General features: G+C 41.3%; 1 protein-coding gene across 1 annotated transcript in view; it reads left to right on the plus strand.

Moving 5' to 3' along the window:
• Nucleotides 1-220: 220 nt before the first annotated feature.
• fkbp15b (FKBP prolyl isomerase family member 15b) overlaps nt 221-23,338 on the plus strand; it is a 30,222-nt gene continuing 7,104 nt past the window's right edge. The window contains exons 1-24 of the mRNA XM_047382252.1: nt 221-380; nt 3,130-3,233; nt 3,309-3,378; nt 3,527-3,596; nt 3,679-3,753; nt 3,876-3,974; nt 7,016-7,165; nt 7,253-7,321; nt 8,302-8,445; nt 8,595-8,749; nt 8,842-8,890; nt 8,980-9,099; nt 10,984-11,080; nt 11,187-11,287; nt 11,396-11,465; nt 11,691-11,800; nt 11,889-11,987; nt 12,065-12,159; nt 14,846-14,948; nt 20,199-20,370; nt 22,110-22,246; nt 22,440-22,595; nt 22,733-22,885; nt 22,993-23,106. Coding sequence (XP_047238208.1) covers nt 331-380; nt 3,130-3,233; nt 3,309-3,378; nt 3,527-3,596; nt 3,679-3,753; nt 3,876-3,974; nt 7,016-7,165; nt 7,253-7,321; nt 8,302-8,445; nt 8,595-8,749; nt 8,842-8,890; nt 8,980-9,099; nt 10,984-11,080; nt 11,187-11,287; nt 11,396-11,465; nt 11,691-11,800; nt 11,889-11,987; nt 12,065-12,159; nt 14,846-14,948; nt 20,199-20,370; nt 22,110-22,246; nt 22,440-22,595; nt 22,733-22,885; nt 22,993-23,106 — 2,562 coding nt within the window. The 5' untranslated portion in view covers nt 221-330. The remainder of the gene's footprint in view (nt 381-3,129; nt 3,234-3,308; nt 3,379-3,526; nt 3,597-3,678; nt 3,754-3,875; nt 3,975-7,015; nt 7,166-7,252; nt 7,322-8,301; nt 8,446-8,594; nt 8,750-8,841; nt 8,891-8,979; nt 9,100-10,983; nt 11,081-11,186; nt 11,288-11,395; nt 11,466-11,690; nt 11,801-11,888; nt 11,988-12,064; nt 12,160-14,845; nt 14,949-20,198; nt 20,371-22,109; nt 22,247-22,439; nt 22,596-22,732; nt 22,886-22,992; nt 23,107-23,338) is intronic.

Below are 23,338 nucleotides of genomic sequence, written 5' to 3' on the forward strand. Positions count from 1 at the left end.
AATGCTATGGAAACAACAAGGGTTTGCGTAGCTGTCCCCACACTGCTTCGTAAATCATAGAAGCAACAGCAACATCTAGCAATCGACTGGTAAGGTCCATATCAGGCTCAGCAGTAAGGGTGACCCGCAGTGACCAACATCAGGAGCTTCAAGGTCTCTGGCGCCCTCTTGCGACAGTCCCTGTCAGGGGCCAACTGATGGAGGATCAGGTGGAAAGTCAGCTGACTTCACCCCAAACAGGAAGAGGAAGCGACCAACCAGTCAAGATGATATAGCTAAGTGGTTTGTTTGTTTGTTTTACTTGATAAGAGAAAAGTTCAAAGTGAAAAGATGTTTGGTGGGGAAGATGAAGACGGAGACTTTCTGTCCCCCTCAGGAGGGTGAGTTTGTTTTATTAACCCAACTATCGTTCTTTAGCTTGCGAGCTAACTAGCTTAGCAGCACCTGATGACCTGTTGTTCTTTGGAGAATAAAGCTAATTTAAACTGCAGTTCTTAGAGAGGTTAAACCTTCACTTCCTTCCCGAAACTCGCTAATTTTTATAACCCTGATTCAAAGTTGTGAGACCTTTAACAGCGTCTGCCTAAAGTTTTCAGCTCCGAAAGATTGACCTGATCTAAGTTTGTGGAGATGGTAAAACAAGCCTTGAACTTGTTTTCTTTTCCACTAGTGAAACAAAGGTCTGATAAGTCATAAACAATTTTTAATCAGTATAATCATAGTCAGATAATAGTTCAACAATCTTTGGTTTTCAGCACAAATAGTTATTTTTATTTTATTTTTAACAGAATGTGAAAACGGTGCAGAATAAATCAGTGAAGATTTGACTTGTCAAAAGCATTGAAATCGACCTTTTGTTTCTGTGTTTTTTCAAATGGAGCAAACGTTTCCAAGATTACAAATATTCCAATTCATATTTGACTTTTCCAAGTTACTGTAGAACTGATCTGAGGTGGTCCAGGTTTCCTAAAAACTGTGAAATACCTTTTCCTTAAATGCCAAATGAGACCAGATGCTAACTTCAGCCAAATCTCTGATAGATGAGTGCCAACATGGCCTCAGCGTCTGTCATCTTATGTAGTAATAATGACTGAGTGCTTTCAGCCTCCATGGCTTTTTCAGGTCACACATAAAACTACAACAGACCTTTTGTTGTAAGACTTCCTTAAAATATACTTCTCCTCCCAACCATGAGACACCCGGTTGCTGCTTTGCTCCATTCTCAGACATGCAAGTTGCTGTGCTTTAAGCAGGACCACTGTGTGACGACAGCAGCCAGTGGGTTTCCTGCTCTGAAAGATGGGAGTGTTTTTTCCAAACTAATTCCTCTCACATGCGACTTGTTAGTGGAGTAAGGAGAAAGCCTCTGCTGTAGCCCATGTCTGCTCAGCTTACATCCAGCTCTAAAGCTGCAGTGCCTCACTCCTTTCCTGTGATGCTGTTGAATCTCCCACTCTGGTGTGACAGCACTGGGGGTCAGAGTTTTGGGGGCTGCCCTGGAGCAAACTACTGGAACAGAACAGCCCAAGGATTCTGAGTCACAAACGGGCTGTCCCTCGTCGTCTCGGATCTTCTTTACCACCAGAGATGAAGCCCTCAGGACCTTCAACATGTCTGTTCTGGGAGACACCAGTGACTACCAGTGGAAGGAGTTCCAGGGGTCAGTATGAGGCTGACAAGATTCTCTGGTTAATCAGTCAGGAGATGGACTAAATAGATGAAAGCTATGTGTAATCAGCTGATTAGGAAAAGTATGTTTGCAGCATTTCTGCAAAGCCATGTTGGCAGTTGTTACTGTTAAAGATTATTGTATAGTAACGGTGCTTCAGCTGCGTTTTCTAATGAAGTGAAATGTTTCAGCAGCATAACTGCAGGCTTAGTCACTGACGCTGTCTGGTTCTGCAGCATCAGGATGTGCATCTGGACAGCTGCAGACTGCTGATTGTTCTAAATCATAACCACAATGAAGTTAACCCCCCCCCCCCCCCCCCAGTTATTTCAGGTCAAGAGTGTTTAAAGACCTGAGTGAACTCAGTAGGTTTTAAAATGAAAATGCGCCTGCAATTAACACGTGATAAATGTAGGCTGAGAGATGATCTTTAGAGAATAAGTGTTTTCATTATTTGTGTAAATGTGTTTCTGGAACACTGTATAGATGGTTCTCTTTGTCAGTTTTGGGGATTTTATGTATAGACGTTTCTGGAGATGGACAGCAACGACATGAAAGACCTATTAGGTGATTTCCAAACAATTTAAACTCCATCATTCTACAGCAAACTTTTAAAACAAGAGCGGACGTCCCGGCCAATTCATCCTATGGTCAGACCGCACGTCAGGCCTCAGTTAGCATGTTAAACTTTATGATGTACCATGAAAGACTGAACAAGCGTGGCTTGGTTGGAAGGGCTGAGAGAGTCTCTTCTCTCTCAGAGCAACATGACAGCATTGCACAAACACCTAATACCAACTGTTTAGCATGGTGGTGGAGCGCTGATGGTATGGGCTTGTTTAGCACAGGACGGTGATCCCAAACGGAGCGGCAAATCTAACTGAATAAAAAAAAATCCAAATGTTGTCATGGCCCAGTCAAAGTCCTGACCTAAACCTGATTGAAGAGCTTTGTAGAAGTAAATACCCAAAAACAGTAAGAAATGAAGCAACGCTGGAAACATTTCTCAGAATTCCACCACAACAATGGGAGAAACTAGAAGAGTCGTGTATAAGAAGGCTTGTTATGGAGATATCTGAAGATGCTTAGCTTGAGAAGAAAGGACAGCTTAATATTTGCTGACTTCTGTTTCCTGGGGGCTGTCTGCTCTGGTCCATGACTGTGATTGGTCATCTGAACACCATGAGTTAACCATGGGTTGACAGCTAAGCAGGTTCTCCGCTGTTCACCTGAAGCCACCCTTGTTGCAGTTAGTGGTACCTGCTCCTAGATCCAGTCTGTATTAAGAAGTTGATTTGTTTTTTGATGCCCTGATCAGTATAAATCATTTCTGCTTGTGTCAAAGGTTGGGTGTTTAATCATTGACAATTAAAGTACATACATTAAACAGCCTACAGTGGTTCATACATTTTATTGTAGAAATATCCATGTTCAGATGTCTCTATTGTTTGTTTAAACAGAGCCAAGTTGGCTTCCCTTTTTGGACTAGACCAGGTAACCAGTCAAGGAAATGATTCCTTTCAGTATACAGCCCCCAAACAGCCCAGGAAGACCTCCAGTCAAGGTAAGACCAGAAGAACAAAGACATCACTAACCATGATGTGGAGGCTGCACTGATGCTGTCCTTTAACACATCCAGCACCAGAGAGTCAGAAACAGCCTGGAGCTCCTGCAGTGTTACTCGCCTCTGCAGTTCAGGCCTTTAAATAGTGAGTTTAACTGTCTTTTAAGTTTTTCACTTTTTTATTCTCCGTTCCTTTGAACAAAATTACAAGTTAGTACCGATCCCTGTTTGAAATAGTATAAATATGTAAGTCTTTAATCAAAGTTCTTGTGTGCTGCTCCTGTGTCATGCAGTACTAACGGACAATACATGAAGCAAGGAAAGCTGGGAGCAGCTGTGCTGGGCAACCACACAACAAAAGAGGTTGGCCTTGAGCTCAGTCACTTGTTTGAGATTATTGGTGGGACTTCTTGTTTTAATGACTGCATTTTCTTTTTTTCTGTAGTACAAGCTTCTGCTGTATTTGAGCCAACAGAAACCAGTGACTGCTGCCAGGATTCATGTGGGCTTTTTTTTTACGGTCAGAAGCATCATGAAAGATGCACAAACACATAATTGGCTTCACCCTTTGCACTAAAATAATGTTTGGTGTCATTTTAAAAAGGACTGAACGTGGGTCCAAATGTTGCTCTTGCCTTGCAGGTACAGCTAAACAATTACTGCACGTTTTATGATGACCAGAGGCAGAACTGGTCCCTGATGTTTGAATCAGAGAAAAATGCATCAGACTTTTGCAAAGAGGTGAGTAGTACAGAAGTGGATTAGTGAAAATGCTGTTAAACAGTCTTAAAAAAAACCAAATGAGCTTCTTTTTCAGTTCTAATAGTTGAAGCATCTGTGTATATTTTAATTAGTATACACAGTGCCAGCTGCAATTATTGACTCCTGGTAAAGATGAGGGATAAATTCAGCTTTTATTGGCACACATTCGATCCCCGGTCTTCATCAGTAACATACCACAAGGCTGAAGCAGACAGAGTGAGGAACCTGTCATCATTCTTCTCTAACCAATGTCTCTAGAGCAGGGATGCCCAACTCCAGTCCTCAAGAGCTACTATCCTGCAACGTTTGGGTGCATCCCTTCTCCAACACACCTAAATCAAATGAATGGTTCATTAACAGGCTTCCACAGAGCTGAATGATATGCTGATGAAGGAATTCAGCCATTGGATTTAGGTGTCTTGGAGAAGGGATGCATCCAAAGGTTGCAGGATTTTAGCTTCTGAGGACTGGACATGGGCACCTCTGCTCTAGATCCTCCTGAGTCCTTGGTTCTCTCTGATGCTCTCTTCTCTACAACCCAGAGATCTTTTTATAGGGTCTACGTCTTGGGGTTCAGACTCAGTCATAGTTAAACGTTGACTTGTGTCTGGTGAACCATTTCTATGTAAATCAGAGCAGATATTGTGGACCTTTTATCCTGTTAAAAAAACAGTGATGATCCATTTTCAGTTCATTTTTCCAGCCCGCTTTTTTTCAGGTTAACCTTTCTTATTTGACTGAAGCGCATAATAACCAGTTAAAGTCCCAGCAGAGTTTAGAAAACTCCTTGTCTACATTTGGTAGGACAGAAGTGGAGGATATGGAGACTTGGTGACCCTAAAAAGCCATCATTTGCTGCCGATTACTAACAGTGAGGTTCAGAGATTTCTTTTACCTCCTTTTTCCTTTCCTTCTCACTCTGGCTAGATGAATCTGAGTCCTGGTCCAGCCTTTTGACCAGTGGCTAATAGAAATGGGTGTCTGTGTCACATCATATTTATATCAGAGAAGCAGAAAGTGGTGGATTACTAGAGGTTGGTACGTAGAAGGTAAATGAAAACAGAATACGATGATTTGCAAATCCTGTTCAATCTATATGCAACGGAATCCACTACAAAGACAAGATATTTAATGTTCAAACTGATAAAATGTTTGTTTTATTGCATATATACTCATTTTGAGTTTGATGCTTGCAACATGTTCCAAAGAAGCTGGGTCAGGGTCATGTTTACCACTGTGTTACATCACCTTTCCTTGTAACACTCAATAAGTGTTTGGGAACTGAGGACTGCTGAAGATTGTTGAAGCTTTGTAGGTAGAATGCTTTCCCATTCTTGCTTGATGAACAACTTCAGTTGCTCAACAGTCCGGAGTCTCCGTTGACGTATTTTGTGCTTCAAAATGCTCCACACATTTTCAGTGGTAGACGGGTCAGGACTGCAGGCGGGCCAGAACTCTTTTACTGCACGTGGTGGAACACGTGCAGAATGTGGCTTGGTATTATCTTGCTGAAATAAGCAGGAATATTCCTGAAGAAGAAGGCTTGGAATCAGCAGATGTTGCTCCAAAACCCGGATGTACCTTTCAGCATTAATGGTACCTTCACAGATGTACCAGTTACTCATGCCATAGACACTAACACACCTCCATACCATCAAAGAGGCTGGCTTATGAACTTTGTGCCGGTAACAATCCAGATAGTCCTTTTTTCTCTTTGGCCTGGAAAAACAGTCTGAAATGTGGACTCATCAGACCACGGCACACTTTTCCACTTTGTGTATGTCCATCTCAGATGAGCTCGGACCCAGAGAAGCCAGCGGTGTTTCTGGATGTTGTTGATATATGGCTTTGCATGTTAGAGTTTTAACTTGTAGCGACGAACTGTGTTGACGGTGGTTTTCTGAAGTGTTCTTGAGCCCACGTGGTGATGTTCATGACAGAATGATGTTGGTTCTTAATGAAGAGCCCCCTGAGGGGTTGAAGGTCACGGGCATTCAATGTTGGTTTTAAGCCTTGTCACTTACATGCAGAGAGCTCTCCAGATTCTCTGAACCTTTTAATGTTATAGACTGTTGATGATGAAATCCCAAAATTCTTTGCAATTGTACGTAGAGAAACGTTCTCAAACTGTTGGACTATTTACTCACACAGTTGTTCACAAAGTGTTGAACCTCACCCCATCCTTGCTTGTGAACAACTAACCTGTTCCCATTTAACCAGTTCACCCATGGAATGTTCCAAACAGGTGGTTTTTGAGCAAACTTTTCCAGTCTTTCGTTGCCTCTGTCCCAGCTTTTTTGGATTGTGTTGCAAGCGTCAAATTCAAAATGAGTGAATATGTGCAAAAAACAATAAAGTTTATCAGTTTGAAAATGACATATCTTGTCTTTGTAGTGGATTCAGTTGCATAAAGGTTGAACAGGATTGGCAGATCATTGTATTCTGTTTTTATTCCTGTTTTATCCCCACTTCATTGGAATTTGAGATTTATTTACTGTTGAAGTTCTGGAAACTCTGATCAGCTTAAATTAGTAAAGACTCAATTAATTGCTTCGGTTACATTTATTTTAATGGATTGTTCCAGCTACATGAAACTGTGCCACCAGTTACTTCGTTAGAAAATATTTTTGGGCTTTTTCACACCTTTACCAAGGGTGCCAATAAATGGTCTCAGCACTGCATTTAACAACTATACGTCTTGTTTTTTTTTTTTTTTGTCTAAAGCTGCATTCACCTAATTTTAATATGATATAGATTATAAGACAGTGTGTGTCAGATATTAAGTCACTGCTTTAATCAACACAGCGAGGAAAGAAGCTGTTTATGCTGACAGATCATGGTCCGACAGAACACAACAGGTATTATGACCCTGTGCTGATATACTGGCTTTAAACCTCAGCACTGTGGCAAACATTAAATCCAAGGTTTTTCTCAAGCAGAATTGAAATGTCACCCTTTTCCTGGTTGTATGGTCTGTCTTTAAACTGTGAAATGATTCCCTGTTTGTTTTTGATTGTCAGGTATGTCTGGCCAAAGCAAACTGTTCCTCCTCTTTAGACTCTGTGGTGACTCAGGATCTTAGTCTTGGTGAGGGCCAAGTGGTGGAGAGTGGAGACTCTGTGGAGGTGGTGTACACGGGCTGGCTCCTGCAGAACCACGCCATCGGACAGGTCTCGCTGTAGTTGAGGCTCTTCAGTACGCCTGTGATGTGTTGACCTGACAGCACGCAGCTAATTACTCTTTGTGTCTGGTTTCAGATGTTTGATTGCAACCAGAACAAAGACAAGCTGCTACGACTTAAAATCGGAGCTGGGAAAGTAATCAAAGTGAGTCGACGCAAACCAAGTAGAATAATCATTTTTTGTTTCAGCTGTAATACACCATATAAGCATTAGATATCCAATAATTACAGTCTGCTGTAAAATATCCAGTCATTGAAATGTTCTGAGCCACAGATCCAGGTTCAACCCTCTCTTCTAAATCTAAAGGCAGGGTTTCTTTTTCCTTTTTTGTTGGGTCCCCTCTTTCTATCACCAGAAATCTAAAATTAACGAGAACCAGTTTACTGAAAAAAAGCATTTGTGTAAATAAAAATGAACTGAACAGAAATGAATGAATATCATAAGAACCATAACATCTGAATCTTTTTTATTTTCTCTGGATGACTGGTCCCCTTATTAAACACCATCTGGTGTATGAAAGGAGTCATGTATGTGTGTATTATTGAGCTGCAGACTCTGACACACATTTCCAACATTAAAAACGTCCACACTAAAGACTTTGTACCAAACTGAGTTAGACCTTAGGTACATGGATGCCTGACCTGCCGGTTGCCATCTATGGCACTGAAGCTGAACGAATTTATCTGCTGGCTAACACACCATCCTTGGTGATTGTCTTTAAAGTGATGTTGATGTCAGAAATCAGTTGATTATTTCTGTACTGTTCCTTTAAACACAGGTTATTGCTTTAATATGATTTAACTGGGCCGCAATCACAGAGTTACATTAATGACTAGTTTCCTTTGGACTAATGTCTGATTTAGTTTCACTCAGCTGACTCATTTTCACACACAGTTACTCTGCACAGACCAGCTATGGCACTATGGCGTCCTGACTAATGGGGCTGCACAATATAAAGAAATTGTACCCTGGTGATATAGTATGTGTAGGTTGTGTATTGGAATATTACTTGATAGAACGGTACCAGCCAACCTAACAGGATGAGATTAGCCAGCCTAAATGTTCATCAACATGTCATGTTTTTCAGCTGATTTTTCCTTTTTCTTTGGTTAATGTGTGGACAGGGATGGGAGGAAGGAATGCTGGGAATGAAGAAAGCTGGCCGTCGTCTCATTATCATCCCGCCCACTCTAGCTTATGGATCCAAGGGGGTTCCGAACAGTATACCGCCTAACAGCACTCTGATCTTTGAAGTGGAGCTACGACGGGTATTTCCTACATCACTCTTGATCAGCATTGTTTGTACACAGTATGTTGTCATTTCAGGGACTCTGTTTCAGGAGCTACACTGCCTTTCTCTGCCTCCTTACTCATGTTTTGATGAACTGTGAAGATCCTTATGAAACCTGTCTTGCAGGTGAAGTTTTCCAAAGACAGTGGTTCTGATCAGGCAAGTTCCAGCTCCAGAGAATCTGCTGCTCCCTCCCTGGCACCATCTCCATCCCCCAGTGTGGAAAATTTGATCTCAGACCCTCCAATGCTGTCATCTTCTTCAGCTTCTGGCAAACCAGGGTAAGATTTACCCAGAAGGTTAGGGACATCATCATTAAATTCTCTATCACTTTGTTTTAACTGATTTTATCTTGAACCATTTTCTTTTCAAGGGAGCCGCCACTTCGAGCCAAGTCGAACTCTCTGAGTGAACAGCTGGGGGTAACAACTCACCCTGCATTCATTGTATATGTTTACAATATTAATTTTCCGTTCAACTTTGCTGAATGAAAATCTTTCGTTTTAAACAGCAGCATCCAGATGCCACTAAAGCCAAGCTGATTTCTCGCATGGCGAAGATGGGGCAGCCCATGCTGCCCTTTATGACCGGAGCTGCCAGCCAGCCTGAGTCTAGTGACTCTGAGCTGGAGGTCAGTATTTACAAGCATTGGACTTGATAACGAAGCTGACAATGCAGGTAGACTGATGGTCTGATTTAGCCGTGTGGTTCTGCAGCCAGTAGGACTCGTATGGGTTCTGGTCTTTTTGTATCTAATTTTCCAGGTTTGAAAAACATGACCTTCCATTCACACCATGGTTCTTTTCCTTCAGTTCAGTTTGTATTTGCCTTGATGGCTGATGGATAATGAGAATCTACTGTAGGGAAATGGGATTTTGGGTTGTTAGGAATATTATCTACCAGCAGAGTTGTTTTGGTTTGATCAGGGGTCATAGGTAAAAGTCAACAGGCTCAAACAAAGATCGGAACTATGATCAGTGCATCTGGACGTAATAATAAAAGCTTCTGAATATACAGAAAATATTCAAATCTTACTCATTTACATCCAGAATTCTCAGATTACTCAACTACCAGGAAAGTAAACTAAAACATAAAGGTTCATGGGCCCAAAATGGTTTTATGGTCATGACATGAAAGGAGGTTATGATGGTATTAACCGGGTCAGAAATAGGAGTACGAAAAAGACACAATGTCAGGAAGCCAACCTGGACCTAAGTCCAAACATTCATACCCCTGGCATATTTAAGTTTAACGTCATCTTTTAAATTAACTAACATGTTTTATTTCTATTTGAAAGTAATTTTTCTATTTTGGAGCGGTCCAGTCAGAGTCGGGACTTGAGAGCTTGGAGGAAAAGATTATATTAATCATTAAAATCCTAGTGGAAACATTCAAAAAGCTGCTCAGCACTTCTAAGAGATTTCTGTAATGCTAATAAAAGATATAAATAGAACAAATAAATAATTTATATTCTAAAATCGATAATCCTTAACATTACTTTGGTATTTTTTGAGAGATGTCGGTCATACTTCGTACCTGAATGGAAAACAACAACTTAATCTAGATCTAGCCGGGCTGTAAACATGTTTGGGCTGAACTGTACATGCAGGGGCCTGGTGTAGAAGAGATCATAGAGCTGTTCCGGGGCTTGTTCACCCTAACTGATCCACTTTTCTGTCTCGATAGGTCCTTTAGGATCAGTCTTTCATTCCACTATATACACATATTCTTTACACCTCCAAAACAGATGAACTGTCGTGACATGGACTTGGGGTCAAAGTTGACCCACCCTGTATCGTCTTTGGTCCTCTTTGGGAGTTGGTCACAGAGCCGGCTCGACTGTGAGTTGTAAGAGTAAGATTGGAGTGCAGAACAAACGGGATGTAGGACAGCGGCAGGAGCTGCATCACAGGTTCTGTGTGCCAGGAGAGCATTATGATTTAATGATCTTCTAGATTCTAATGTGAGAATCTGATGCAGATAGTAACACACAGGATGACGCACCATTTAAAGCAGGAAATACTTGTAGACAGCCTGCTGGACTTCCACGACACAGAGCTCAGCCCTACATAAGAGACATTAACGCACCTTCTCTTAAACCATGCCGCTTTGTTTCGGTGACTGCGTGCTCTGAAAGCACATATACCTGTGGACTCACTGGATCATCTTGTATGATAATTCGTCAGTGAACTGTTATCTGAAAAGGACTGGGTTCAGAATGTGTGACTGTAACATTATTTAGTGAGTTAAGCGATTCGTTTGTTTGATAGATGCTGTAGTGAGGCAGGTTCCAGACTTGTTCAATGCCTTTTAGAGTCAGTGTGACTCAGTCAGCAGTGAAATACTCATAGAAAGCTTTTGTTTAAAGAACATTTCTGATTTTACTTGGCAAAATCAGACAACCTGGTGCATCTGTAAAAGCTCATAAGCTCAGATTCTTTGGCACTGCATTCCTATGAACAAATCTATGAACTCTTTGAAATTTCTGGTGATGTTTTATTCTTCCCTGTTATAGCTTCATCTCCAGGACACCAGCATCAACAGAGTGAAGGATTGTCCTACAGCTCCATCTCCAGTGCCGATCACAGCTGCCACCCCAGCTTCTACACAGAGTGAGCTTCATTGTACTTCTCCTTCCTGATGGCTGAAGTCCTCTGCACAGTTTTCTTTTCCCTGCATGTCACAATCACGTGTTTAACAGCAGTATTTCCTCTGCAGTCCATCCTCATCCTTACAGCGCTCCGTCGTCCGCCTTACTTCCCATCATTCCTTCTGTTGGCCCTTATCCTGGGCTCCCTGGAAGCAGCCATGCTTTTCAGGTGATGCTTGCTCACATTTATCAGTAAAATCCTACAAGCAAACACATGACTAAACATGAGGAAGTCTAGTAGTATCAGCTAATGTTGGCCCATTATGTTGTTCCACAGACTTCTGCAGTTCCTTCTCATATGCAGGCCGTCGGCCAAGTCTACCCTCCTCAGACTGTCCCATACGTGGGTAAGGGAGCTCACCGTGTTTACCTGTACAATTTCCAGACTGGTACAACGTGCCGAGTGTTGCTTGTAACTAACTCTCTAGCAATGAAAGATCTTAACATTTAGTGTCCAGGTTTGTGTGTCATGAAGGCAAAGGGAGATCTCAGTAATGTATCTTATTAAAGGGACCATTTTAGTGCTAAAGTCAACCAAAACACTTTGACATAACTGATTAGTGTGATTCCAGGTTCTGGGGATTTGACTTCCTTCTTAATGACGGAGGCTCGGCAGCACAACACAGAGATCAGGTTAGCCATGGGAAAAGTAGCAGATAAGGTGGATCATCTAGCCTCCAAGGTATAAACCCGATCTAACAAGGATATGCCATTTGATTCTATTTTTTAAATCAAATTATTAACATTTGATTATTTTTTTTCTCTAACAGATTAGTGATCTTGAAAGGCAGGGAGCTCATTCTGTTGGTGTAGCTGGTATGACGATGGAAACATCTATGATGGTGCACAATATTAACCGAATTGTTCAGGTACACACATTTTTTGAATTTATTGGACCATTTTTTGATTGTCTTGACTTGTTCTGAGAATTCACATTTGTTTTTAGGAAAACGAATCTTTGAAAAAGGAAATGTTTGAGAAAAGCTCTCGTATTGAGGAGCAGAACCGTAAGATTGGGGATCTCATCAACCAGAACCAGAAGTGAGTTCCAGAGTGCAAAGTAGACTTGGGTTTGATGTCTGTGGATATTGACACATTCAATTTTCTTTAAAACACACACTCCAACAGCGTTGATATAAAAAACCCAACCAAAATCAAAAAAATGAAGCAGTAAAAATATTGAACATTAAAAAGAAGATGTTATTTTTCTTTTTTTTAACTGTTTCCTGTCCTCAGAGTAGCGCTCAGTATTGTTGTCTGAGTGCCAAGAAAAAGACCAACAGATTTACTTTCAAAAGTGGAGCATTACAGGTAACGCTTTAAAGCTCTGCTTGATATTAATAAAAGAAACCTTATTAGAAACTGCTTTGGTATTATTTCAATTGTTATGGACACAGAGACAGAAATGAAAAGGAAAAAAATAAGAAGCACGATAGAGAGAAAGGTAGGACAAAAAGGAAAATGGGAGAGAAGGAGAATAGAATGGAGGAAAGAAAGAAAGATGAAGAGAATACAAGATAACACCCTGCTTGCTTCTACACCAGCAGAAATGTTAATATTACCAGCTTTTTTACCAAAAAGTACACGGTACTTATAAATGCGAGATGTATTTAGTGGTAAATGCAGCTCAATATAAAACATTTGTGTATCTGTTAACACCTGAATCTAAACACCTGTGGATCTGAGTGTGAGCGCCGTGTGTATACAAGGTTTCTGCATATAAATATCCAATAGTGAGTGTGAGGAGCCACAGACCTGCCCCCCTGGACCCTGGACAGATATGGAAGAGATCCGAGCCACAGACATCCAAAGGCCCCCCAGAGCACAGGAACCCAAGGAGAACCACTGACGGGAAAGCCCCAGGGAGCTGCAGCGACGAGCCCACAGGTCCCGCTGGCAGCCGCCTACGCCTGAGCAGATCCAACCATGGACCCAGAGACCCGAGACCCAAGGACATATCACTCCTCAAGCAGAGGCCTGACACAACCCAGGGGTCCAGGCCGGGGCAAGCAGCCACCGGGAGTGAGCCAGCACACACCAAAGCACCCAGACACGGATAGCGATAACAAGTACAGCAGTGGATAAAGACACCTACCACTGCCGGGGAGGGAATAGCCCCCACATTTGATGGGGGGATAGTCTAAGCTCATAAACTGGACTTTGGTTACATTGGCATTGAACCAGTAAAGTCTCCCTATATGAACTTGAGGCAAAGACAGACTCATACTGTAGTATTTTCCGACAAAGTGATAACAGGAATGAATATATTTGGTTGGTTGGGTCTAGGTCTTTAGCTCTTTAAATGCTCCACAGATCCTGGCTCTACAGAAGAACTACTCAAAACAAATCTTCTAAGTTAGTGACAAATTCCAGAAGTCGGAACATCTGGACTACAGTATTTCCAAAATGTCAAAGGCTTTGCAGATTGTCCAGTCTGCCTACCTGCTGTGTAAATGAACAATGTTTTAGTCATTTATTCAAGTTCAACCAGAAAATGTTTTTGTCACACTTGAGCATCTCAGAAGATAACCTGAGCAAATTCAAAAAGCAGTTTTCAAATGATTTTTTTACTTTATCCACTCTTCCAGGAGGTCACAGTTAAAGTCTGGGTTCATTATTCAGTGATAACAATGAGACTAGGCAGAAATGGCCTCCATGGAGAGTTCCAAGGCCAAAACCACCACTGACCAGAAAGAACACAAAGACTCATCTCACATTTCCTGAAAAACACCTAAATTATTCCAGAGATTCCTAAAAAAAATATTCTCTGGACTGATCAGTAGGCACTGTTTATCTCATTACATCCGAATGTTGTTTTATTATAAAGAGGAAGAACATCATATGGTGGTAGTGTGGGGTTCTTGAGCTTCTTCATTATCTGGATGACAAAACCATGTATTCTGCTGTCTAATAGAAAATGCCAAAGGAGAACGTGGGACCATGAATTTGTAGATTTTCTTCAGCAGCAAAACGATCTGAAGCACGCCAGCAATCCCACCTCTGGGTGGCTAAAACAAACCAAATGTTTTGGAGTGGCCCAGTTAAAGTCTGGACTTATTTGATTGAGTTGCTATCCCATGATCTTAAATAGGCTGGCCATGCTCTAAACCCATCCACTGTGGCTAAATTAAAACAATTCTGCAAAGGACACTGGGTAAACAGTCCTCCACAGCATGTAAGCAACTAATTAGCTGCTATCGCCTAGGCTTAATGGCAGCTGTTGATGCCAAGGATGGCAGCAACTTTTATTATGTTCAGAGGTGTCATTTCCTTTTCACATGTGGCCACATTGGTTTGAATATTTCTTTGTATTTAAAAATGAAATCAGCATTTCATAAATTTGATATTTGATGAGAAAACAGGAAAAAGAAATCTGTAAGGAGGCACATGGTCCTGTAGGCTCTATCATTTTGAAAACTAATGTTTTTAGTTTTACGCATCAACAGTTTCTCAAATTATTTGTGTTTGACACGCCTGTAGGCTCCAACAGTGTCACCTGTGATACTGAGAAAAAGCAGCAAGGTACCACATCAGAGTGTGGGAAATTAATTATTTTTTACAGAAAGTCAAAAACAATTGAGAAATATCAATGTTTAGTTATGTCCTTAATACTGAAACAAAAACCTCTGGAGTGTAATCATGTTGCCTGAGGAATTGAGAGTAAAGGTTTGTGGTCTCCTGGTCCCTGTGATTAATATAATGTGGTGCCTGATGTTTGGTTTGCCAGGTACATGGAGCAGAGTCACCAGCTGCTGGAGCAGAGGAACGACTCCCTCAAGTCCTCCAGTGAACATAACCAGGCCCGATTACTGCAGGCTGAGCAAGACAAGGTAAGTGTCTCTTGGGTCTCATCCTTTAGAGGACATTAGAATCAGCTTTTTTGGCCACATTTGTATATAAATATATAAAAATAAAGAGCTCGATTTGCAAGTTTGGATGTCCTGTTTTGTGGATGAGCCAAACTACACTGAGATGGACGTAAACGGGACAGACTGAGTTATGGCAGTGTAGAAGATGACCAGCAGCTATGGATGGTTGTACAGTACAGTCTCTGCTGGACCTTCTTCCAAACCGTGTCTATGTGTGAGGACCATCTGAGGTCCCAAGAGAGTGTGGTTTCTAGGAACTAGAAGTGATCCACAGTAGACAGTGTTTTTGTGGACGGTGAGGGGAGGCAGTGTTGGGGGAATTCTCCGGAAGTCCAACATCATCTCCACAGTCTTGAGCAGGTTAAGCTCCAGGTGGTTCTGATCGCACCAGTTGACCAGCGGATCGACCTCCTGCATGTATGCAGACTTGTCAGCGTCCTGGATCAGACCAATGACAGTGGTGCAGTCAGTTGTGTACAGAGAGAAGAGGAGTGTGGAGGGAACATGACCTGGGGGGCGTCTGTGCTGATGGGTCCAGCAGGTGGTTTGTGACGTCCTTCAGGTGCTTCAACACCAGTCATTTTAAGGATGTCATGACCACAGACGTCAGGGTGGCTGCACCATGATGGTGCTTTTCTTTGGGGCCCAGAGGATGGTGGGACGCTTGAAACATGATGGGACATCACCCAGCTCCAGAGACCTGCTGAAGATCTGAAGCTGGGCACTGTTGCGTCGTCTTGTGATAACCAGGATACCCTTCAGTTTGGAACACTGGATCTAAATAAGCTCAAATACTTCAGAGTAGATCAGTCAAACTGTAACAACCCCATTATCTAAAAAAGGTGAAATAATGGCTTTGCTCTTAAGAAGTTGACATTTCACAGCACCTTAATCTTCCTCTGTTTACAGTTCTAAAAATATCTCTTCAAATACTCTGCATATTTAGTTTGCTACTGTCAGTGAGGATTGTGCTGACATATTTTAGTCTTTTAACTTCTATAGAGTTTACAGTGCCTTGTAAACATATTCATACTATTAACTTTTTATCACATTTTGTCATGTTTTATCAACAAACTTCAGTCTTTTTTCAATTTGGATTTTATGTAATTGATCAACACCAACTACTGGAGAGCTGTGAAGTGGAAGGAAAATAGGAAAGTCTTAAAAGTGTGCATTATTACCTCCAAATAAAATGTATTTCTGAAGTCCCTAATTATTAAAAAGAGTCCACCTGTTTCTAGTTAAATATACAGGTAAAAGCAGGTATTTGTTCCTTATTATCTAACATTAAGAAAACTCACCCATCAGTCCTCAATGACTATAGACCTGTTGCCCTGACATCCCACATCATGAAGGTCCTAGAGAGACTCCTGTTGGCCCACCTGAGTAAGCAAACAATAAACTATCAGGACCCCCTTCAGTTTGCTTATCGCTTTGGAGTTGAAGATCATACACCTGCTTTAACAAACCCACTGTCATCTGGACAAAGCCAGTAGCACTGTGAGGATCATGTTCTTTGATTTCTCCAGAACATTTAACACAATCCAACCTGATTTGCTTTGTCAGAAACTCCAGAAGACTCAGGTGGAGGCCTCAACAATCTCCTGGATTAAAGACTACCTGACAAACAGACAACAGTTTGTGAGACTGAAGGGTTGTGAGTCTAACCAGGTAGTCAGCAGCACAGGAGCACCACAGGGGACTGTACTCTCACCATTCCTTTTCACTCTGTACACCTCAGACTTCCAGTACAAGACAGACTCCTGTCATCTGCAGAAATACTCGGATGATTCTGCAGTTGTTGGTGGATCAGAGATGGACAAGAAGCTGAGTACAGGAAGGTGGTGGACCGCTTTGTGGCATGGTATGGAAGCAATCATCTCATCTTGATCGTGACTAAAACAAAGGAGATGATTGTAGATTTTAAGAGAAACAGGAATAAGTCAAAAACTATTTCTATCATGGGAGAAGAAGTGGAGGTGGTGGAGGAGTATAAATATCTCGGTGTTCACCTGGACAACAGACTAGAGTGGAGATGCAACTGTGAAGCCATCTACAAGAAGGGACAGAGCAGACTGTACTTCTTGAGGAAGCTTAGGTCCTTCAGTGTTTGCAGCAAGATGCTGCATATCTTCTATAAGTCTGTTGTGGAGAGTCTGATCTCTTCTACCATCATCTGCTGGGGAAGCAGCATCAGAACCAGGGACTTAAAAAAGCTCAACAAGCTGATAAAAATGCTGGCTTTGTTCTGGGGACTCCTCTGGAACCTCTGGAGATCATTGTGGAAAGATGGATTCTTCATAAAATGAAGAACATTATGGAGAACCCTGAGCATCCTCTTCATGAGACTGTCCTACAACAACAGAGTGTCTTCAGTCAGTGGCTTCTTCAGATCTGCTGTAAGACGGAGCGCTACAGGAGATCCTTCCTGCCCACAACCATCAGCATCTACAACGACTCTTTGAGGAAACCTTCATGATGAACTACAACATCATTTAATTTCCCTTTGGGATTAATAAAGTATTTTTGAATTAAATTAAATCAAACTAAACTGATCTGTTTTAGTTCAGTTACAATAAGTGAAATATTTCTATTTGCTTAATTTGAGAATAATAGGAATTGTTCAGAAATTCAGAAACAAATGACACTAACTAAAGTTGCCATTGTAATTGAATGAATTGGGTTCAATATTCTTAACCCCCCCATCTCAACAAGTTGCTTCAATTAAAATTAAAGTAAAAAGGAAGCAGAATCAATCCTAATAAACACATCTTTTATTTCAATTGTGAAATGGTAGAAATTAACTACATTTCACTGTTTTGCCCTTGTGTCTTTTTAACATAAAGAGATCATACCTGTATTGTCATAATGTGATGAACCATTAATAGTTATAAATAAATAAGGATAAAATATAAATGCTCGACACCACGTTAGCAGGCAGCCAGTTTCAGAATCTCCTACTCAGTCCTGAGTTGTTCTTTTTTTTAAAGTTTATTTTTGACACACTGTGTTCCTGTTTCTCCCACCTTGCTTGCACACACTGTTTTTTAGACACTTTGGTTCTTATTTGGCTGTTTTGTTTCCTGAATTTCCCCATTGAGGAGCAGTAAAGAATAGAACAGAACAGAATCCTTTATTGTTTCGCAGTGGGGAATTCAGGTTTATCAGGAGTGACAAGCAAGAGGAAGCATGCAGATACACACTAAGGTAAAAACAACTAAGTTTAGACAGTAAAGAAAGGGAAGAACTTATAACATAAGGAAAAATACTGTACAGTTATTAAAACAGCATACTCAGATTAAAAGATGTGCAACTGAGTAGGATGATTTAAAAAATGTATTAATAATATTTAATGATATTTAATATTTTATTCTTGTAATAATTTCAAGAATATTTACAAGAAATAGAAAAAAACCCAGCAGGGATGTAAACAATTACAGAGTTTGTTGGGAGCAGTGATGGTTATTATGTCTAACAGTGGAAGGATGTGTGATAAAACTCCTTTGTGCACCTAGGATGCAGCAGTCTGTCTCTGAAGGAGCTCTCCAGGTCTCCAAACAGATTCATGCATTAGGTTGGGAGATATTGTCCAACAGTGATGTTATTTTGGTTAGGGTCCTTCTGTCTCCCACCACCTGCACTATGTCGATCAGAGCATCCTAATTCCTGATGAGCTTATCTAACCACTTCTTCTCAGCTATAGATGAGCTACTGCTCCTATAAACTATTCCATAGAAGATGGCTGATGCCACCACAGAATCAAAAAAGGTCTTCAGGAGCACCCCCTGTACCCTAAAAGAGCTCAGTCTCCTTAGCAGGTAGAGTCAGTTCGCTTCCTATAAAGTGCATCAGTTTTGTGACTCCAGTCCAGTTTTTTGTTCATGTGATCAATGTCACTTCCCTGGATGTTCACTGGTGTCTGGCGGAATCCACCACCAGCTCCTTGGTTTTCCCCACGTTGATCAAGAGATGGTTCCGTCTTCACCAATGATGAGGCCGACTTTGACTTTGGAGTCATCACAGACCTTCCATCAGCCTCTTAGTAGAGAAGTAAAATGCTATGTTGTAAATTTTAAAAACCATCAACATAGTCCCTCACAGAATAGTTCACTGAGGTCTCTGGGAGAAATATCAAACATAGAGTTAAATTCAGCCAGGCATGGTTCCTGGGTCGTGGCTTGTCATGTCACCATGGAAACTATTTGACAATTTAACCGGACAGTTGCATCCGATAATAAGTCAGAGCTGCTACAAGACAATATACTAGAAGGCTCTCACACCTCCTACTGTCATGGGGTGCACCCCACACTTCACTGCCCTAAACACACATTCCTGACCGTTTTAAGATATGGGTAAAGACTTCAGAACTAATGTTAGTAGATGTTCTCCATCTAATCTGAGTCTGCTTGAGAAACTTTACAAAGAACAACAGGTAAAGCTTCACTCAGTAGATGCAGAAAGACTTCCAATTTACAATTGTGACAGCTTTGTCTTAGTCTGTCACAAAGAATCATTAAAAAATATTAAAAGACATATAATATGATAAAATATCTGAAGAAAATCTAGCATTCACTGCTCTCTCTTCCCAGCAGCGTGCACGGCCACTGGACTGTGGCTCTGCCCAGGTGAGCCCGTTTTCTCAGTGTTCTGCCACCAGACTGGAGTCAACTAGCTTTTACAAAAGAGACCCTGAAAGGGACGAGTTACAGTTTAACAGTTTGAATCTGAGTTGCTTTTGAACAGATATGTTCTGTAAGTAAAACACTTTCTGCCTAAAATAATTTCACAAAGATGTACTTGGAGAGCAACGTAAAAAATCCCTGAGACATCCATGGCTTTGGTGGAAGTCATTTCAATTTCTTTTTTTATTTATCCATTTATTGGATCCAGCTGTAAAGAACTCTTAATTTGCACTGATAAATCACCAGGACAGACTATTTGACCCCAGTCTCTTTGCTGCCACTGGACCATCCTCCTCACAGCATCCTCATTGTCATTTTAACAAGTCTTTCTTTTTCTCTGCTTGTTTATTATGTTCCATCAGTTGTCATTGGCCATTTCCTTCCCACAGGAACGTGTCGTTCACACCAAGAGCACCAGTAGCCACTCATCCAGGCTTATCACTCAGTGGTTGTCTCTGTCTTGCCTGGACTGTTAACTAAATCCTGACAACTTTCCTTGCACCTCCTCCTCCTCCTTTATCTGAACTAGGTCTGTCTGACAGAGGAGCTGGCTACGTCCACCGCACGGGTATCTCAGCTGCAGCTTGAAGCATCAACTCACCAACAGAAGGCTGCAAAGCTGCAGTGTGAACTCAGCTCAGCATTGCAGGACAACGAGAGCCACTGCAAACACATTGCCTCTCTGGAAGCACAGCTAGAAGGTTTGGAAATCTGGGAGTAATAAGATTTCAAGTCTCATTTTTAATGCTTCTTACATATATTATTGCTTTACTAAGTTGCTGGCTGTTTAGTTTTTATTCAACAGCAGTACTGTTATATTGTGGCTGTCCTGTTGTAAATCCTGCAGGGATCAGCTACAGCATCAGATGGAACCGAAAGCACACTAAAACACGCTAACAATCACTGTGCCAGGAAAAAACAAATCATTTTAAATAAACTGGAGCAACCAAGTTGTTCCTACCTGCAAGAGAATCAAATAGTTACATTGTTTGGCCTCATTTGTTCACACAGGAAAATAAAAAACTAAACACATAAGGCAATCAGTTCCGTTCTGCATAAGGGAAAGAAAAACCTTTACTGACAATTGTACAAGCTTCAAGTTACAATGATCTTATAATCTTTGTGAATGCATGATGATTTAATCAGAACATGGCTGCCTAAATTCTGCTGGATATTTTTGCACATTCACATGTGTTCGACAGAAAAACTAATCCAAACTGCAGCCTCAAGAATTCCTATAAAATTGAATTAAGCCAGCCTAAAAGAAGCTGCATCATGTGATCAGCGCGGGCCGAGCCGCTGAGAACAGGCGCTTCGACTGGATGTCTCAGGGATGCACTAAAACACCACAGATTTGAATTGTGTGGACCTTGTCATTTTTATGCAGAACTTAAAACAAGATTGTGTTTTATCAAATCAAATCCGATTTATTTGTATAGGACATTTAAGAACAACTGCTCCTGGCCGAAGTGCAGATGAGTCTCTCACACTGTATTAAAACCAGTGAGTACAAATGTGTTTTAATAAGTGACTTAAAACCACCTAGAGTTAAAGCCTGTGTAATATGAAGGGGGAGCTGGTTCCACAATTTAGGAGCTAGAACTGAAAAGGCCCAATCACCTCTATAAAATAACCTGGACCTTGGGACAACTAAGGTCAGATGAACATTAGATCTAAAGGATCTAGAAGGCACATTAGACTGCAGGAGATCAGACAAATATACAGGAGCCTGGCCATTCAGGGCCTTATAGGTCAGCAATAAAACTTAAAAATCGATTCTAAAATGAACAGGAAGCCAGTGAAGGGAAGCGAGAACTGGGGAGATATGTTCCTGCAGCGTTCTGAACCAGCTGCAGGCGTGAGAGGCTGGCCTGGCTAACACCAACATACAAAGAATTACAGTAGTCAAGTTGGCAGCTAATAAAAGCGTGAATCACTTGTTCAAAATCATTAAAAGATAAAAATAGTTTTTACTTTAGATAAAAGCCTAATTTTAAAAAGGATTGTTTACAACAGAGCTGATCTGTTTCTCAAGGTTGAGGTTGGAATCAACACAAGATTTTACAAACTGATCGAGGCTACCGAGGTCAGAAGTTGACGCGCTACGATTTCCACTGGAACCAAAAATTATAACCAGTTTTATTTTTTTCTTTTACATTTTTTTTTCCTGCCAAGCTTGAATAAAAACACTTGAGGTTTTCTGTGAGGATGTTTAGCAGGAAAAATCTGGAAAAAAGTATGAAATGAGTTCATGAGCATGGAAGATATGGTATTTACTGTTTGATTTACATTTAGTGGAAGTCATCATGCAGAGCTGTGCATAAATCAGGAGCATTTTAGGTCCCCCTTTCCATCAGGCTTGGACTGAGTATGTTCTGTTGATGGTGGCTGCAGATAAAGTGTGTCAGCTCTAATGGAGTTTTGTGTCATTTAATTTCAGAGCTGAAGGAGGCAGCGGAGAGGACTCAGACTCAGTACCGCTCAGAGAAGCAAAGACGCAAAGAGATGGAGCTGAGACTCACGGCCATGGAGGAGGAACTGCAGGACCTAAAATCTGATAAAGAAAACCTAGAACGAGTATGTCGGGACCATGCTGTATGGTTTTTATTGGATTATTTATTTATTTTTTAATAAGTCTCCAGTAATGATCCTAGTGCACATTTACTATGTTAACAAGTAGGAGAAGGTGAAAAACTATACACATTTATTTCGGCCTGAAGTTTCGGACATGAACACATGCTTGTAAATGCTTTGTTCCTTTCCTGTTCAGACTGTGTCTGAAAGGAAGAAGAAATGGCTGGCAGAACGTCAGCATCGGGATGAGGAAGTGGAAGAGCTCCGGAAGAGCAGCCTGCAGGAGCTAGACAACCTCCGAGCTCAGCTCCGTAAGGCCAGGACCTGCAACGACAGTGCTGCATCTGAGCAGGTATGTCCAAGAATGATCTGGACCCTGTACGGATGCTGAATAATGAGCATTGTAGGCATTATTAGAAAGATAGTTCACTGATGTTTTCAAGTGACTAAAATGCCTCTTTTTACGAAGTTCCATAATTTGTGTTGTAGCTCTCTCAGCTGCAGGCAGACCTTGAGGAAGAATGGAGGAGGAAGACTGAGCAGATCTTGGTTGTAGCTAAAGAACAGCACCACAGAGAGCTGTCTAAAATAATGGAGAACAGGGATACACTTCAGGAAAAGCTAACTGGACTGCAAGAAAAGGTAGACATTATATCTATGATACAGCAAATATCTCCACAGTTTTACCAGATTAAAATATAGCAGTTTCCCGATCATTTATGTCATCACTGTACGCTATTCCTATGAAGTACTTGGCCTTGGAGCAGCAGGGAGGCGCTGTGAAGGAAAAGCTGGAAAGACGAGTGGCTGAACTGGAGAGGGAAGCGGAAGTGCAGGAGAGTGCAAAGGAGACAGCAGCAGAGGTAAGGAGTCTTAAAATGACTTTACAAATAAAATGTCCATATTAATGAGCAACACGAGTGTTTCCTGCAGTTTTCTGGCTGCTGTGGTTTCTTACCTGATAAGATGGTCGTGCAGGATGACTTGGGTGTTTCTCTAAAGGACCGTCCACAAGTCAAAATACTACTGCAGGAACCTGAGTAATGAATGACAGCTGTGATGTCCAGCTTAGTTGCATGTTTTAGATGACTTTTG

Source organism: Girardinichthys multiradiatus, chromosome 12, assembly GCF_021462225.1.
Source record: "Girardinichthys multiradiatus isolate DD_20200921_A chromosome 12, DD_fGirMul_XY1, whole genome shotgun sequence".
NCBI lineage: Eukaryota > Metazoa > Chordata > Actinopteri > Cyprinodontiformes > Goodeidae > Girardinichthys > Girardinichthys multiradiatus.